Source organism: Chamaea fasciata, unplaced genomic scaffold, assembly GCF_029207755.1.
Source record: "Chamaea fasciata isolate MVZ Bird 193981 ecotype frontalis unplaced genomic scaffold, bChaFas1.0.hap1 SCAF_7, whole genome shotgun sequence".
NCBI lineage: Eukaryota > Metazoa > Chordata > Aves > Passeriformes > Sylviidae > Chamaea > Chamaea fasciata.
In genome coordinates, this window is record NW_027094092.1 from 6,583,824 (window position 1) to 6,600,123 (window position 16,300).

Sequence of the window (16,300 nt, forward strand, 5' to 3'; positions counted from 1 at the left end):
AAGAAACACATGACTGGAGGTTATTATTTTATATTATTATATTGGTGCATGTTATTTTAATTTCTTCAAGCCCTTGGCAGAGTCTCTGCATTTATCTCCATCATGCATTGTGTTGTTATTTCTTCCTTCAAAAGGACAGATTGGAATCCATGGCTTTTACATGGATCTCCTTTACCAACAGAAATCAATCAAATGATAGTGGGAAAAATACAGGAAACAGAACAAGGTAAATCAATACCATGATTTGCAACACATTATTCTCTAAACCAAATCCTTTGAGGGGCAAAATGGGATTATTTCCATTATCAGACTACCTGACATTTATTCTTTTAACCAAAATTGTTACAAGAAGTCAGTGTTGGTAATTTTCTTTGAAAAACCTCACAAATTCATGTTCAAAATGTTCTCTTTTTGATATCTCAAATGATTTTATCATTGGGACAAACAAAACATTTTTGTATTGTTAAAAAGACCAGAAGTCTCTTTTTTGTTGCTGTTTATTTTTTTCCCAAAGGGATAAAAATAGTATTGAAAGCTGTTGTTGTTGGTTTTGTTGTTATCTGATTTATCACATGATAAAAACATAGAGAATATAAACTCAGCGAAATCATTTTTTTATTTAAGGCACAGGAAGAACCTTCCAGTCAGTGTCTACTGAAAAAAGAAAAGCCAAGTTTATTTTCTAACAGCTAATTCCAGGTGGTTTTTGGTAAAACACTGCTGTGCTTAGGTGAATAACATTTTCTCCAATGATTGCAGAGGGAGCAGGACCAGCCCCTGTGTGACTGACAAAACTATTAATGGGGATTTAGCACACTAGGGATATCCTTCTTCATCTGTCCTGTCCTAGCAAATCCTTTGTCATTCTCAATCTTTATTTTTTACTTTCTCCCTTACTTTCTTATTTTCTTCCATTCTTTTTTCCGCTGTTTCTCCCCCATTAATTCTCCTGTTTAGTTTCTCTTTCTTTCCCCTTGTATTCATCTTTATTTCATTCTTTTATATTTTCTCTCTGTCTCTCACCCCTTCTCCCTTTAACCCTTTCTCTCTTTCTCTCTCTCTCTCTCTCTCTCTCTTTTTCTCTCTCTTTTCCCCAAATTGTAATTTTCACTCATCTCTTACACCCTACACCCCAAATCCCACCATCACCAACCCAGCAGCCCTTGCTCTGCCCATTGTTGCAATCTTGGCTTCATCAACAGAGTTCATTCCCTATGGATGGGGCATGGCGGGTCATTCCATGGGGAATACCCTGGGGAACTGGACTGAGTCAGGCTACACTGCTTGGAGTGTCCTTGACTCCATACTCCTGTCTGTCTCTGAGGTGCCACATCTCTGGGTGCCACATGTCCAGAAGTGCCTCACAGAGCTGTCACCTCCACCACACTGTCCCCAGGGCCGTGGCTCCCCGCGTCACTCCCAGCTTTCTCCTCAAACACCCTCCGCAGAGCCACTCTGACGGAGCGCTGGAAGCGGCGCCGCCAGCAGCTCCCCACCACCACGCAAATCACCGGGTTGAGGGTGCAGTTCAGCAATGCCAGAAACAAAGAGGGGTCTTCTGGGAAAAAATTACCAGAATCAGGGAGATTGATGAAAACCTTCAGGCTGAAAGGGATGCCAAAGGCAAAGAACAGCAGCACGTTGAGCAGGATGGCCACAAACAGCTTCCCTGGCTGCCGCCTCCAGGAGCCACAGCGCAGCTTGAGGAACAGGAACAGGTCAGAAACCAACATCATCAGAGAAAAAACCACCAAAATGACCAGGGCTACATGTGCCACGATGCTCTCAGAGTCCTTAGTACAGGTGTAGGTGACGTAGAGGGAGGACACCAAAAGCCCTGCGAGGGCCCAGAGGGCCCCGCTGACAAGGCCCGAGAGGTGCAGGGGGCGATGGCAGCGGTACCAGATGGGGCAGAGGACGGAGACGCAGCGCTCCACGCTGAGGGCTGCCTGCAGCCCCAGGCTGCTCAGGTCAAACAGGTGGCACAGGAACCCAAGGACAAACACAAAATGCTCACAGTGATGAATAGAAGGCCACAAAGATGTGCAAAATGCTGCTAAGGTCAGAAAAGCCAACAGAAGCAGGAGAAGCAGGAGGAGCAGGGAGAAGTCAGCAACAGCCAGATTTAGGGTGTAGACGGTGAAAGGGGTCTGCTTTGTGTGGAAGTCCAGGAACCACATGACCACCCCATTCCCTGCCAGCCCACAGAGGGAAATCCCCAGGCACACTCCTGCAAAGGCAATCAGGCTGTAGGGAATGCTCGAGCATGGATCTGGGATAAATTTCTCTCAATCCAGAGATCCATAAAGCGTATGATTCATGGTGAAGTTTGTTGTGCTGTTCTCCTCCATGGTGAAATGTCCTGCTTCCAGCAGCTGCCTTCTCCCTTTCCCACCACCTCCTAGGGAGAGACAGGAAACCCGAGGGAAATAAGGGACATCAGTATTCCCAGCACTTCTCATCTGTCCACACAGCCCCACACCAGCCCCAGGAAGAACTCCCACCCCTGCAGTGCCCAGGACAGGCTCCCACCCCTCCAGCCCTGACCCTGGACAGCAGCCATCTCCCACCAGTCCATCCCTGGACTTCTACCTCCAGCAGGAACAACGCTGTCACAGCAGCACCAGGAGAAAGGTTTTGGGGATGGCTACTGGAACCACTGGCTGTGGTTCAGGCTCAGCCCTCGTGTGTGGCTGCAGCCCTTGGCCCAGAGATCACATCCCATGGTCACAGCCTCCTCTCACAATCTCCCCACATCGGCGACAGCTTCCCCTCACATGTCCCAGGGACAGAGATCTTGTCAGGAGGAGGTGGCCATGTCACTTGCGTCCTCTCCTCACCCCAGTTCTTCATGAGGAGCTGCTGATCTGGTATGATCTTATTAATGCAGGCACTCAGACTTTAGAATCTTAAACATCATTTACTGGATGTAAAACAACGCAAATGGGAGGACAGCACTGGTCATATTATGTCCCTTCAGTTGCTGGGAATCCTGGGTGAAAACCCTCCTCTGCTGAGGGCAGATCCATGGAAGTGGTACTCCACTACGATCCATTAGGGTATTACAGGGTTATCTGAACCCCTTAGAAATTCCAGACCTCTTCTGGATGGCGACATCTGGATGAGATGATGACAAAGCCCCTGAGCAGCAGCCATGGGGATGAGCATTGTCCTTGCGTCCACTTCCTGTGGGAAATCACCAGTGCCCAGACACGGGATTGCACGAGGGCTTCGCCCACAGCCTCTAATTCCATCCTGTCTAATCTCAATCATCAGCCTAATCACCCCTGCTGGGCATGTGTCTCCTCAGAGATTACGTCTGTGGGGTACATGGTGCTGCCAAAGAGCTCTTATCTCCAAGTGGTTCCTGCCACACAACCTCAGCCTTTCACAGCACGGGGACTGGCATTTTACTGCTTATTTTCTGCCCCTCTTTCATGTGTTTTCCATCTCCTTTGGACTTGCATCCTGTGCTTGTCATCCCCAGGACTGATGGATATGTTAATCCACAAGATCCATGTGCTCTCCAGGGTGTCCAGCCTGGAGTTTCAGGATTTGGAGCCAGAAGAAGACTTGAAAGAAGGAGAGAACTTAGTCTCAGTGTCCATCCATGAGGGGGGGATGGAGAAAGGTGCAACTCCTGAAAATTTCTCCCAGAAGAACGTTGGAAGAAGACTTTGAGCACAAGTTATTTGTCACTAGAGGCACTGAGCAACTTGTGCTGTTGTATGTCTGCACATTAATGATTTCTCACTCATGAAAGCCTCTGGCTCATCTCTCTCACCCCTCTGCCATCCTCCATCCGTGGGAATGATTTATATCCCCTTCTGCATTGATGGATGGACCACCTGGCACACGCAGGGAAAGCCAGAAGCCCCTTGCATGGTGGGATGACACTGGAGAGTGGCAGAGGAAGGGGGTGATGTGGCCACCTCCTCCTGACAAGATCTCTGTCCCTGGGACATGTGAGGGGAAGCTGTCACCGATGTGGGGAGATTGTGAGAGGAGGCTGTGACCATGGGATGTGATCTCTGGGCCAAGGGCTGCAGCCACGCACGAGGGCTGAGCCTGAACCACAGCCAGTGGTTCCAGCAGCCATCCTGAAGTCCTTTCTCCGGGTGCTGCTGTGACAGCGTTGCTCCTGCTGGAGGTAGGAAACCAGGGATGGACTGGTGGAAGATGCCTCCTGTCCAGGGTCAGGGCTGGAAGGGTGGGAGCCTGTCCTGGGCACTGCAGGGGTGCGGGTTCTTCCTGGGGCTGGTGTGGGGCTGTGTGGACAGATGAGAAGTGCTGGGAATACTGATGTCCCTTATTTCCCTCGGGTTTCCTGTCTCTCCCTAGGAGGTGGTGGGAAAGGGAGAAGGCAGCTGCTGGAAGCAGGACATTTCACCATGGAGGAGAACAGCACAACAAACTTCACCATGAATATTACAGTTTATAGCTTCCTGGACTTGGAGGAATTTATCCCAGATCCATGCTCGAGCATTCCCTACAGCCTGATTGCCTTTGCAGGAGTGTGCCTGGGGATTTCCCTCGGTGGGCTGGCAGGGAATGGGGTGGTCATGTGGTTTCTGGGCTTCCACACAAAGCAGACCCCTTTCACCGTCTACGCCCTAAATCTGGCTGTTGCTGACTTCTCCCTGCTCCTCCTGCTTCTCCTGCTTCTGTTGGCTTTTCTGACCTTAGCAGCATTTTGCACATCTTTGTGGCCTTCTATTCATCACTATCGGCATTTTGTGTTTGTCCTTGGGTTCCTGTGCCACCTGTTTGACCTGAGCAGCCTGGGGCTGCAGGCAGCCCTCAGCGTGGAGCGCTGCGTCTCCGTCCTCTGCCCCATCTGGTACCGCTGCCATCGCCCCCTGCACCTCTCGGGCCTTGTCAGCGGGGCCCTCTGGGCCCTCGCAGGGCTTTTGGTGTCCTCCCTCTACGTCACCTACATCTGTACTAAGGACTCTGAGACCATCGTGGCACATGTAGCCCTGGCCATTTTGGTGGTTTTTTCCCTGATGATGTTGGTTTCCAACCTGCTCCTGTTCCTCAAGCTCTGCTGTGGCTCCCAGAGGCGGCAGCCGGGGAAGCTCTTTGTGGCCATCCTGCTCAACGTGCTGCTGTTCTTTGCCTTTGGCATCCCTTTCAGCCTGGAGGTTTTCATCAATCTCCCTGATTCTGGTAGTTTTTTCCCAGAAGACCCCTCTTTGTTTCTGGCATTGCTGAACTGCACCCTCAACCCGGTGATTTACGTGCTGGTGGGGAGCTGCCGGCGGCGCCGCTTCCAGCGCTCCGTCAGAGTGGCTCTGCGGAGGGTGTTTGAGGAGAAAGCTGGGAGTGACGCGGGGAGCCACGACCCTGGGGACACTGTGGTGGGGGTGACAGCCCTGTGAAGCACTTCTGGACATGTGGCACCCGAAGATGTGGCACCTTAGAGACAGACAGAAGTATGGGAGCACATGGCATGTGAGCTCAGTCCCGTTCCTGTATTCCCCATGGAATGATCTTCATTGCCTTGGCCCTACGGAATAAACTCTGATGTGTTGATCTTTTTCATTTTGTTATGACCCCTAAATCAGATTTGGATTTGCATTTATTTCATTTGTTTTATTCCAGCATGGTAACTCTGCCCCCAGATTTTGTTGAATGAACCACATCTGGGGTTTGCTGCAGAGCTCGTCCCTGGTCAACAGTGCCAAAAATTGGCTCATTCCCTTAGTTTTTCCCATTCTAAAGCTTCTGGCTTATCTGTGAGGAGGGCAGGTACCTGTCTCAGACTGGACATACTGCAGTTCTTCCTAAGGCTGGTGCCTGCAATGGCTGGGATGAACCATCTGTTCACAGTTCCAAGAGCTCCTCTTCCCTTTTGGGAAAAGCAATTTGTCTCTGTGTCAGGTTCCTCTTAGCAACCCCAATCCTGAAATCTTGTCTTTGAATGGGCTCAAATTGCACTCACTCATTCCACAGGTGGATTTTAAGAACCCTGCAGGACAAAACCTATGATTTCTGTTTCAAATCTAATTTTGCCCCTTGTGTACCACAATTTCAGTGGTATACTTCACCTTCACCACGCAGTTTCCAAGAGGATTCACGGAATAAAATAAATTCTGTGTGTGAGCTGGAGCACAGGCACAAAGCAGAGGGATGATTTAGGATTCCAGCAATGTCATTTCTTCTGACCAGAGGCAAATCAATGCTGCTCTCTTGGCTAAAACTCTTAGAAAGATAGCGGTTTCTTTGGAGTCATCTTCTACACTCCCTTGGGAGTCAGACAGCAGCCTACAGTGAATTCCAAGGAATTCCTAGAAAGCTGGAGTGAGATGATTCCTAGCCAGGCTGACATGCTTGAAGTATCTGGGATGCTCCTGCTGGAAACTGGCACGTCTGGTGGCCCTGGGACCAGAATTGTCACCTCTCTTCCCTGCTGACACTGCGTTTGTATCCCCAGCTATGGAATCTCACATCCCCTCACCAGGTCAGTCTTTCCAAGGGCAAACACTTCATGATTCATGGGCTGACAGGGCTCCAGGAGAGGTGGAGAGCGACTTTGGACAAGGGCATGGAGAGACAGAACATAGGGGAAATGGCTTCCCACTGAGAGAGGCTGGGTTCAGATGGGATGTTGGGAAGAAATCCTTCCGTGTGAGGGTGGGGAGACCCTGGTACAGGTTGCCCAGAGAAGCTGTGGCTGCCCCACCGTGTGACCAAGGCCAGGTTGGATGGTGCCTGGAGCAACCTGGCACAGTGGAAGGTGTCCCTGCTGGCAAAGGGACACTATGGGATCAGGTCAAAACAACCACGAGTGCCCCCAGGACTGAGGAGAAGCTCTGGTGAAGGGCTGGAAGGGGGTTCACAGCACCCTGGTCTCTAATGGCTGTGATTGCATCATCAAGGGGATTGGCAGTAATTCGGGTGGGCTCTAAGTGTTGACAAGCTGGCTGCAAGCAACTGATTACTGTCCTTCCCTTGGGCTGTGGGAGCCTGCGCTGCACTGAGAGAAATGGGAGTCCATGGCCCAGGGGTGCTCCCATGAGCCCAGGGCAGGTTTTGGCAAGGATTCTGGAGCCCTTCCCAGAACGGGAGTTGTTTGTGACAAGCAGCCAGGTGCTTCACCAGCACTGCCAGCACTGCCAGCATTGCAGTGCCACCAGCACCACCAGCCGCCCTCTGCTGCTGGAGGGACAGTGACCCCTCAGGGAAGAGAAACGAGGAATGTTAGAAACCTGTCAGTTGAGGGAAGGAAGGTGGAGAATGAGACACTCTCCTGGAGAGTTTCTAATTAGGGGGAAATGAGAAGCCATTCCCAAATGCTATAAACAGGCGGTATGGCGATTGGCTCTCGAAAATGTTGAACGAATATTATCTGTGTTATAATGTTAAAAGAAGCTCTGGTAAGGTTTGGAGTGTTTCTAATATGAGTATTGTATTAGTGCTGAAAGTTGCAACGCTGATCTGGGACCACTGCGGGCAGTCGAAGGCAGGAGTGCACAAGCTCCGGGAAGGCGGGACGAGGGAGGAGCTGTGTGGGAATAGTGGGATATGTATGGATGTGGGGTTGGGTGACCGAGGGCATCTAATGCTTGTTACTGTTGTTGGCGGGCTGCGTCTGGCTGTGCCTCTGGAGCTTGTTTTGTTCCTGGTTGTAGTTAAATGAACTTTTTAAAATTTTAAGAAGTGAGGCGTCGTTTCTCACAACAAAGAAAAAGACCACTTGATTTGTAGGAGGAAAAAAAAAAAACAAACAAGCTGAATAACCCCGAGGCTGTGGAACTCCGACTGCCCCATGAGCGCACCGAGTCTTGGGAACCAGGATAGAGCACGGGAGGAGCCAGCGGGATGGGAGTGAGGAGCTCCTGGTCATCTGGGCACTTTCTCCTTCATGTTACCGACCTGGGAGGAGCTGCTTTAGGATATTGATCCCAAAGGAGCACGAGGTACCAGGAAGCACCGCTGATCTGCACAGACCATCTTTGCCTGCCGCTGCCCCACTGGGAACAGGTCAGTGGAATGTTTTCCCTCCTCTCTACCCCACCTCCCTCTCCTCCAGCAGCTGCTCTCTTCCTGTCACCCTCTCCCGGTGACCGCAGTGCCCTCCCCAGCTCCCCCCTCCTCTGCCCTGCGCTTTCCTCCTCATCCCCTGCTGAACATCCCAACCCTCCCACCTCCCTCTCCCACCCCACCATTTCCACCACCCTCCTCCCCTGCACATCTCACTCCTCCCCACTGAATCCTTCCCACTGCAGGGAGCTGCAGAGGAGCCGCATGGTCCATCCTGGGATTCTCCAAGCACTGACTCCCCATCCACTCTGACCATAGCCAGGGGCCACATCCCACTGCCTGCCCAGCATCCATCCATGGAGGTGACCACTGTGTCCCCATTTTCCGCCTCACCCACTGAAGGGGACGATCTGTGTGAGATAGGTATCACCAGTGTGGCCATACACAGTGTGACCCTGCTCATCTGCCACTGTGGGCTGACCAGGACTGGGGCTGTGCTCTGCCTCCTCGACGTCAGCTTCACCACCGACTTCATCTTCAGCCTGGCAGTCTCTGCCCTCCTCTTTCTCCTGCTCATGCTCCCAACCACACTGGGTCTCCTTGTAGAGGAGGTGTCCTTCTCTGCAATGGTGCCCTTGGGTACTTGGGCTTCCTTTACCAGCTGTCACTCTTGTGTTTCAGCGTGGGGCTGCACCATGTGGTGTTCATCCTCATCACAGGGTCAGCTCTCAAGCCTTGAATTTGTTCTGCTGCTGCTGTTCCTTTTACAAGTGCCTGCCGTGCATGGTAATGAGGTCCTGCTGTGGGCCTTCTTTGCTGTCACTGCTCTCAATCCAACAGTGGCTGCCCTGTGCCAGTTTCATGAAGAGCACTGCCAGGTGCCTCTCATCTCCACGTACACCCTCCACCTCCTCCTCTTTGCTCCCTTCATGCTCATTTCCAGAGTATTCTTCTTGCATTCAGGACGCATGTTGCTCAGAGAAGGGCAAGCCCAAAAAGCTTCACATTGTTGTCTTTCTCTCTCTCCTCCTCATTCTCCCCCTCAGCCTCTGGAATTTCCTACAGCAGCTTGGCTACACCATTTTGCCTTCCCAGGCTGGTTTCCTGCTTGCCTGCATCAACACCACCATCAAACCCCTCACCTACTTCTTGGTAGGGAGATACTGGAGGAATTGCTCCATGGGGTCCCTCAGGAGGGACCCTCTCTGGAGGGTCTTTGGGGAGCCAGAAGAAAACACTGCCAGCAGCAATGAATCCACCAGAGACACAACGGTCTGAGCCTGTTGATCCCTTCCTCTGCTCTGATGATGCACACTGGGACACTGGCTTAGGGATTCCTTGAGGCACCTGATAAATAAATATCCACCAAATCACCCTCCCACTTTTATTCCTGCAGGAGAAGGGAGCAGGGGCATTCCCAAGGGCCATGTGGGAGGTATGTTCTGTGGGGAGCATATTGGAACATGACTTTCCCTTCTCCCTCATGCCTCCTAGAACACTAATCCCCCAAATAGATCGTGCCTCTCAAGGCTGTGATCCCAAAATCCTCCCTGGCACCTGGGTCCTGCATCCCACTTTGGTCTTATATCAATAAACAGCTTCCTCAACTCTTCACGGCCTCCTCTGGTCCCTGCTGCCATCCAGGAATGTGGATGGAGGGAGGGGGACACACCCATGGCTTGTGCTCCCTGGAGCAGCCATGATCCCAAGTGCCCAAAGCTGGGCTGGCACCGGCACAGCCGGTACGGACAGGATGGTCCAGGGGCTCAGCATCACCCCCTGGCCGCTCCGAGGGTGTCACAGCAAAGATGTCCTTGTGTTGGGGGTTAGGTTTGTTCCTTCTTTCTCTAAAGAATTTTTTCCCCATAAGTTACCAAGGAGACCAAGTGTTGGATACTTGAGAGTACTTATCCGAAACAAAGAGGTGGACAAAGTGGGAAGGGGGAGATAAAGCAGGTAAAAGACAGAGCTTGAGACAGCCCAGCCGCGGGCTCTTCTTTTTCAGGTGTTCGGGGAGAGAGAGAACGGCTGTTGCTGGCTGGAAGAGTTTCACTGTGGCCAAAGGGATCCGGTCCTGGGCAATCTACTATCACCGGTTCGGCCTGAATCCTGAGCCTTCTCTGCCACCCATGGGAGCTGGGCCGGCTCTACCTCGCCTTCAGCTTCTTCGGCGCTGCTCCTCTTGCTACAGTGTGACCCTGCACCCCCTGCGCTGCCGGGACATCCTGCCCCTGCCTGCCGGGACACCCTGCCATCCCAGCTACCAGCCCGAGACTTTCCACTGTTTCAGCTTGGTGCTCTGAAGATCCTGCAGGGACACCGAAACCAAACTGCCCTGGGTTTTGTGAAACAAAGCCCTCAAGGTTCTTGGTACTGTTTTCTTTTGTTATTAATGCTGTAGTTGTTTGGGGTTTTTTTCTTGTTTGTGTTGTAATACATACTAGTAAAGAACTGCTATTCCTATTTCCCAAATCTTTGCCTAAGAGCCTCTGATTGTAAATTTATAATTGGAAAAAAAAAAAAGGGGGGGGGGGTAACACTCTCCATTCAAAAGGAAACTCCAGCTTTTTTACCTGGCAAATACCTGTCTTCCTAAACCAAGACACCCTGGTCCCGGGTGGAGCAGGGCAGGAGCGGGGCTGTCAGGGGGGATGGCGGCCCCGGGGAATCTGGGTGTGTTGGAGGGGGCAGCAGGGGTCAGGAAGGGTCTGGATGCTGCTAATCCCAAATGTCCTGACTGGAGAGCAGTGGAGCCCAACGGGCAGGGCTTCAAGCCAGGGAGCGGGGAGGGGAGGGCAGGGGAGGGGAGAGAATGGAGAGTGGGGCAGAGATGGGGATGAGGAGTGATACCAAAATCAAACAGAATGAAGTTCATATGAAATATCAGGCAGCAGGACACATGGAATGACCTCTCCTTATTTCTGTTTGTGGTGAGACTTTACAACAGGAGTTTTATGCATTATTTATGTATTTAATGACTATAACACAGCCATTTAAAAGTCTTTCTTATGTAGTACATAAACACCATTTTCCTAGAACTAATTTCCATGCATCCATTTCATTCTTGGAGTCCTTTGATGCTCCTGGAGGATCATTCAGAGGAGTGCCTGGTGGTCATATTCACTGAGTGCTGTGATATTAAAGGTGACCTTGCCTGGAACTTCTGCTTTGGCCATGCGCTGTTGCTTCTCGTGACAGAACTTGCCCCAAAACCACTGGAGGCCTCTTAATTTGTTTCTGCACTGGTTCCAGCCATGTTTATCACCCTGGGTCCACATCTTTACATTCTTTTATCTTTTTGGCCACTTAGGTTTTGAGCAACTTCAGGGGAGTTGAAAATATTTATTCTCTGTTTTTTATCAATCCCCTGCCAACCAGCCCAACCCTCCCACCTCCCTCTCCCACCCCATAATTTCTACCGCCCTCCTCCCCTGCACATCTCACTTCTCTCCTCTGAATCCTTCCCACTGCAGGGAGCTGCAGAGGAGCCGCATGGTCCATCCTGGGATTCTCCAAGCACTGACTCCCCACCCACTCTGACCACAGCCAGGGGCCACATCCCACTGCCTGCCCAGCATCCATCCATGGAGGTGAGCACCGTGTCCCCTCTTTTCACCTCACCGACCAATGAATCTGGTCTGTGTGGGATAAACGTTAGCAGCATGGCCATACATGTTGTGACTCTGCTAATCTGCCTCTGTGGGCTGGCTGGGAATGCTGCTGTCGTCTGGCTCCTCCACATTAATGCCATCACTGACTTCATCTTCAACCAGGCTATCACTGACTTCCTCTTCCTCATCTTCATGGTCCCCTCCACCCTGCTCTTCCTGCTGGAGGAGGTGTCCTGCTCTGCTATAATGCCCCTGATGTATTTGAGCTTGCTTTTCCAGATGTCGCTGTTCTCCTACAACATGGGGCTCTATCGCCTGACATTCATCAGCATCGAGAGGTGCAGGTCCATCCTCTGCCTGTTTTTCTGTGGTTGGCAACTTTCTGAGCGCCTGCTTTGGGTGGTGATGCATGCCCTGTTCTGGGCCTTCCTCTTCGTTGTCATCGCTGTCAATCCCACAGTGACTTCCCTGTGCCAGTCACACGAGCAGGAGCACTGCCGGATGGCTCTCCTCTCCATGTACGCCCTCAGCCTCTTCCTATTTGCTCTACCCATGGTCATTTCCAGCACAGTCCTCTTCATTCATCTCAAGCCCAGCTCCCAGCAGCAGCAACTCAAGAGGCTTGACATCGTTGTCTTCCTCTCTGCACTCTTCAGTCTGCCCCTCAGTCTCTGGTATTTACTGCAGCAGCTCGACTACACCGTTGTGTCCTCCCACATTGTTTTCCTACTCACCTGCATCAACAGCAGCATCAAACCCTTCATCTACTTCTTGGTGGGGAGCTGGAAGAGAGACTACTCCGTGGGGAGATGCTGGAGACACTGCTCCATACAGAGCTGCAGGAGGCACTCCTCCATCCAGTCCGTAAGGAAGGCCCTCCAGAGGGTCTTTGAGGAGTCAAAAGAAAACACTGCCTGCAGCGATGATGCCACCATGGACACAGTGGTCTGAGCCTGTTGATCCCTTCCCCTGCACTCCTGAGGGACCCTGGGACAGTGGTTGAGGGATTCCTTGAGTCACCCAATGAATAAATATCCACAGTTTCACCCTCCCTGTGCTGGTGTGCACTGGGATCTGATACATGACTGTGAGGCCTCAGCCTTGACGAGCAGCCCTTGGGCTCAGCACCTCTGATTACAAACACCCTCTGCTCCCAGGAGCTGCTGCTGTCCAGGGCCCGCTGGACTTTACTGAACAGCCTTGGAAATTAATTTACTTCCCTGAATGGCACAACATCCCTGTTCTCACACTTCCAAAGAAAGTTTCCCGCCCAGAGTGTGGCCCGGGTGAAACGCTGTTGTGAGTGAAGGCCATGGCTTGGGGCCCTGTGGACAGCGCTCCAAAAGGAGACCCTTGGAGCTCTCCTGGGCCCCAGCAGGGCTGAGCAGAACCTCCCTGGGAGTGGGGCCTCTCTGAGCTGGGATCTCTCCCGTTTGTTGAACCTGGAGAAACCCTGAACAAAGATGGATCCTGGGCTGATCCCCCACTCCTCGAAGCTCCACCCTTTGCCTGATGAGGAGATGCAATGTTGGAGTCCAGAGCATTCCTTTGGGCACCCTGGGAGGCTACAGACCTCGGCAGAGAGGTCTGGGACCCGAGCAAGAGGGTTTGAGATCTGTACAGGGGGGTCTGGAATCTGTACAGGCGGGTTGTAGACCCTGGCACAGAGCCCAGAGAGACACCGTCTTTGACTGCAGTCCGTGGAAAAAAGCTTCTAACACTGACAGAAGAATTACAAGCCACAAAGATGTGACAGACAGTAGTGTAGTGTGTCACAGGGTGGAAAATTTTGTAGTTTTAGGATTCTTAGTATGTAGGTGCATGGGGAACAAGATGGAGGATTTAGGGTGTTGCCCTGAGTTCTTCCTTCTTCTACCCTGGCCTCCATCTTCTGGTGACGGTGGCACAAAGTAGTTAAAGGAGATTGGGTCAGAGTAGAGTTGACCCCTTTAGTATAGGTAATAGGCATTGGCACATAATTGTAAATAATATACACGTAGTTATCTGTATAAAAGGCAGCGACCTCCCATCTCGGGGGGAGTCGTCCTGTGTCCAAGCAGCTGTGAACATCTCGGCCGGGCACAGAGAAAATTGTAAGATAAGAAAATAATAAACAACGCGAGAAACCAAAGAGAAAAAGACCTTGAAGACTCCACTTTTTTCTCGCATCTGACTCGGGGCCTTCAAAGGGCAAAAAAGGCCCACTCGAACCACCACCTGAATCTCAGGAAAAGAAAACCAAACCTGAGAATTGCCATCCTTGGGTGGGCATGCCAGTGGAGAAGAAACCTGAGAATTGGCGTCCCTGGGTGGGCATGCCAGTGGAGAAGAAACCCAAGAATGCAAAGGCACCTGGAGTGAGCATTTCACTGCCTCCAAGGGGAATTTCTCACAGGCACCTTGCACTGCCTCTATGTCTGTGTCCATACACATGTCATATTTCTGATTTGATTGACTGGATTTTTGTGTGTGTGTGTGTGTGTGGTTTTTTTTTCCTTGCTCTGCCTATCTGGTCAGTGTCAGAGTGGACCTGGCCAATGAACTCAGTTGTGCTGTCTCTTAATATTAAACGTGGTTTTTACAGATCCTCTTGGTGGTGATTTTTTCAGCGATCTCAAATACTCTTTTGGAACAAACACTCTCGAGGTGTAATCCCGGAGAAGAAGGGAGGAGCGACACTTGGGAGGGATGCTCTGAGGGGAGCACACGGGAGCAGGGCTTTCCTTCTCCCTCCCGGCTCCTGGAACGCTCTGGTCGGGAGGAGCAGGGACACCGCCAGGGTCCCGGGTGGAGCGGGGCTGTCGGGGTGGAAGGTGGCCCGGGGCGGGTCTGGGGTGTCCGAGGAGGTCAGGAAAAGTCAGGAAGAGTCAGGAAAGAGTCGGAGGGGTCGGGATGCCGGCAATCCCAACTCGCCCCACGGGAGGGCAGCAGAGCCCCACAGAAGCGCTGGGAGCAGCGGAGCCGCCGCCGGCCGGGAAAGCTGCGGGATGGGAGAGGATGGGGTGAGGATGGAGAACCGGGAGCGGAAGCACGGATGAGGACGGCATGGGGACAGGGAGCAGGAAAGGGGAGCCGGGATGACGATGGGATCGGGATAGAGCGAGGAAGCTCAGCTGAGCGTCCCTGGGCCCAGGGCAGGTTTTGGCAATGATCACGGAGCTCTTCACAGAATGCGAAATGCTTCTGAGAAGAACCGAGCAGTTTCGTCAGCGCTGCCAGCACTGCCAGCATCCCAGTGCCACCGGCACCACCAGCAGCCCTCTGCTGCTGGAGGGACCATGACCTCTTAGGGCAGTGACACGAAGAATGGTAGAAAGCTGTCAGGAGAGGGAAGGCAGTTGGAAAATGGGACATTCTGCAGGGAAGGCATGTTTCTAATCAGGAAGAAATGAGAAGAGATTTCCAAAATATTTCATTTGGTGCTTTTGACAAAAGTAACTTGCTCTGTAGAAGAAAAAAAGAAAAAAAACTGAGGCAGTGAAACTCTGATGTAGCCAAAGATGCAATTTCTGACTTCCCTGTGACTGCCCCGAGCCTTGGGAAGCAGCACCAGGACAGGGCACGGACAGGAGCCATGGACAAGGATGGGACTGGGGAGGTCTTGGTGATCCGGGCATTTTCTCCTTCATGTTACTGACCTGGGAGGAGCCGCTTTAGGATTTTCATCCCAGAGGTGATCCCAGTGGTACCACTCTGCTCTTCCTGCTGGAGGACATGTCCTGCTCTGCTATCCTGCCCCTACTCTCTGTGTGGTTGCTTTTCCAGGTGTCACTGGTGTTCTGTGGCATGTGGCTGTACATGCTGACATTCATCAGCACCAAGATGAGCAGGTCCATCCACTGCCCGCTCTGGCACTGCTGCCACCATCCCTAGCTCCTGTCAAAGGTGATGAATGCCCTGCTCTGGGCCTTCTTCATCACTCTCATCTTTGCCACAACGATTTCCCTGTGCATGTTCCTGCTGTCTGAGTACTGCTGGGTGTCTCTTATCTCCATGTACACCTCAACTTCCTGCTCTTTGCTCCAGCCATGCTCATTTCCAGCACAATCGTTCTCATTGAGGTCAAGTGTGGCTCCCATCAACCCAAGAGATTTGACATTGTTGTCTGCCTCACTCTGCTCTTCACTCTGCCCCCCAGCCTCTGCAATTTCCTGCAGGAGCTCAGCCAGATCATTGTGCCCTCCCAGGTGGCTTTCCTACTTGCCTCCATCCACAGCTCCATCAATCCCTTCACTTGCTTCTTGGCAGGGAGGTGCTGGAGGCGCTGCTCCGTGGGGTCCCTCCGGCTCTCCCTCCAAAGTGTCTTTGAGGAACCAGAAGAAAACGCTGCCCACAGCAATGATCCTGCCATGGACACGGGGGTCTGAGTGTGTTGGTTCCTCCCACTGCACTCTTGAAGGACCCTGGGACAGTGGCTGAGGCATTCCTTAAGGCACCAAATAAATAAATCTCTGAAGTGTCCCCCTCCCTGTGCTGGTGTGTCCCCTCCCCTTTTCCAGGCCGCTCTGAGATCTAAGGAAGACTCCTCAGGCCTCAGCCTTGAGGAGCAGCCCCTGGGCTCAGTTCCTCTGCCTCTGATCACAAACACCCTCTGCTCCCAGGAACTGCTGCTGTCCAACCACCTCTGGGGTTTTATCAACACCCTTGGAAATTATTTTACTTCCCTGAATGGCACAACATCCCTGTTCTCACACTTCCAAAGA

General features: G+C 52.0%; 3 protein-coding genes and 1 pseudogene across 3 annotated transcripts; 3 read left to right on the forward strand and 1 right to left on the reverse strand.

Annotated features, from left to right (window-relative positions):
• Positions 1-1,361: 1,361 nt before the first annotated feature.
• LOC136291690 (mas-related G-protein coupled receptor member H-like) lies at positions 1,362-2,351 on the reverse strand (annotated as a pseudogene).
• Positions 2,352-4,391: 2,040 nt separating this feature from the next.
• Positions 4,392-5,381, forward strand: LOC136291691 (mas-related G-protein coupled receptor member H-like). The gene has a single exon (XM_066186835.1). It carries the CDS (start codon positions 4,392-4,394, stop codon positions 5,379-5,381), a length of 990 nt encoding a protein of 329 aa, XP_066042932.1.
• Positions 5,382-8,342: 2,961 nt separating this feature from the next.
• LOC136291692 (mas-related G-protein coupled receptor member H-like) lies at positions 8,343-9,384 on the forward strand. The gene is given in 5 exon segments (XM_066186837.1): positions 8,343-8,622; positions 8,625-8,658; positions 8,706-8,773; positions 8,776-8,930; positions 8,968-9,384. Coding segments are annotated over 5 exon segments (834 nt in total). The 3' UTR covers positions 9,265-9,384.
• A 2,186-nt stretch (positions 9,385-11,570) lies between these two features.
• Positions 11,571-15,964, forward strand: LOC136291693 (mas-related G-protein coupled receptor member A1-like). The gene is made up of 3 exons (XM_066186838.1): positions 11,571-12,371; positions 13,242-13,245; positions 15,846-15,964. The coding sequence occupies exons 1-3, from the start codon at positions 11,571-11,573 to the stop codon at positions 15,962-15,964; spliced, it is 924 nt and encodes a 307-aa protein (XP_066042935.1).
• The last annotated feature ends 336 nt before the right edge of the window (positions 15,965-16,300 follow it).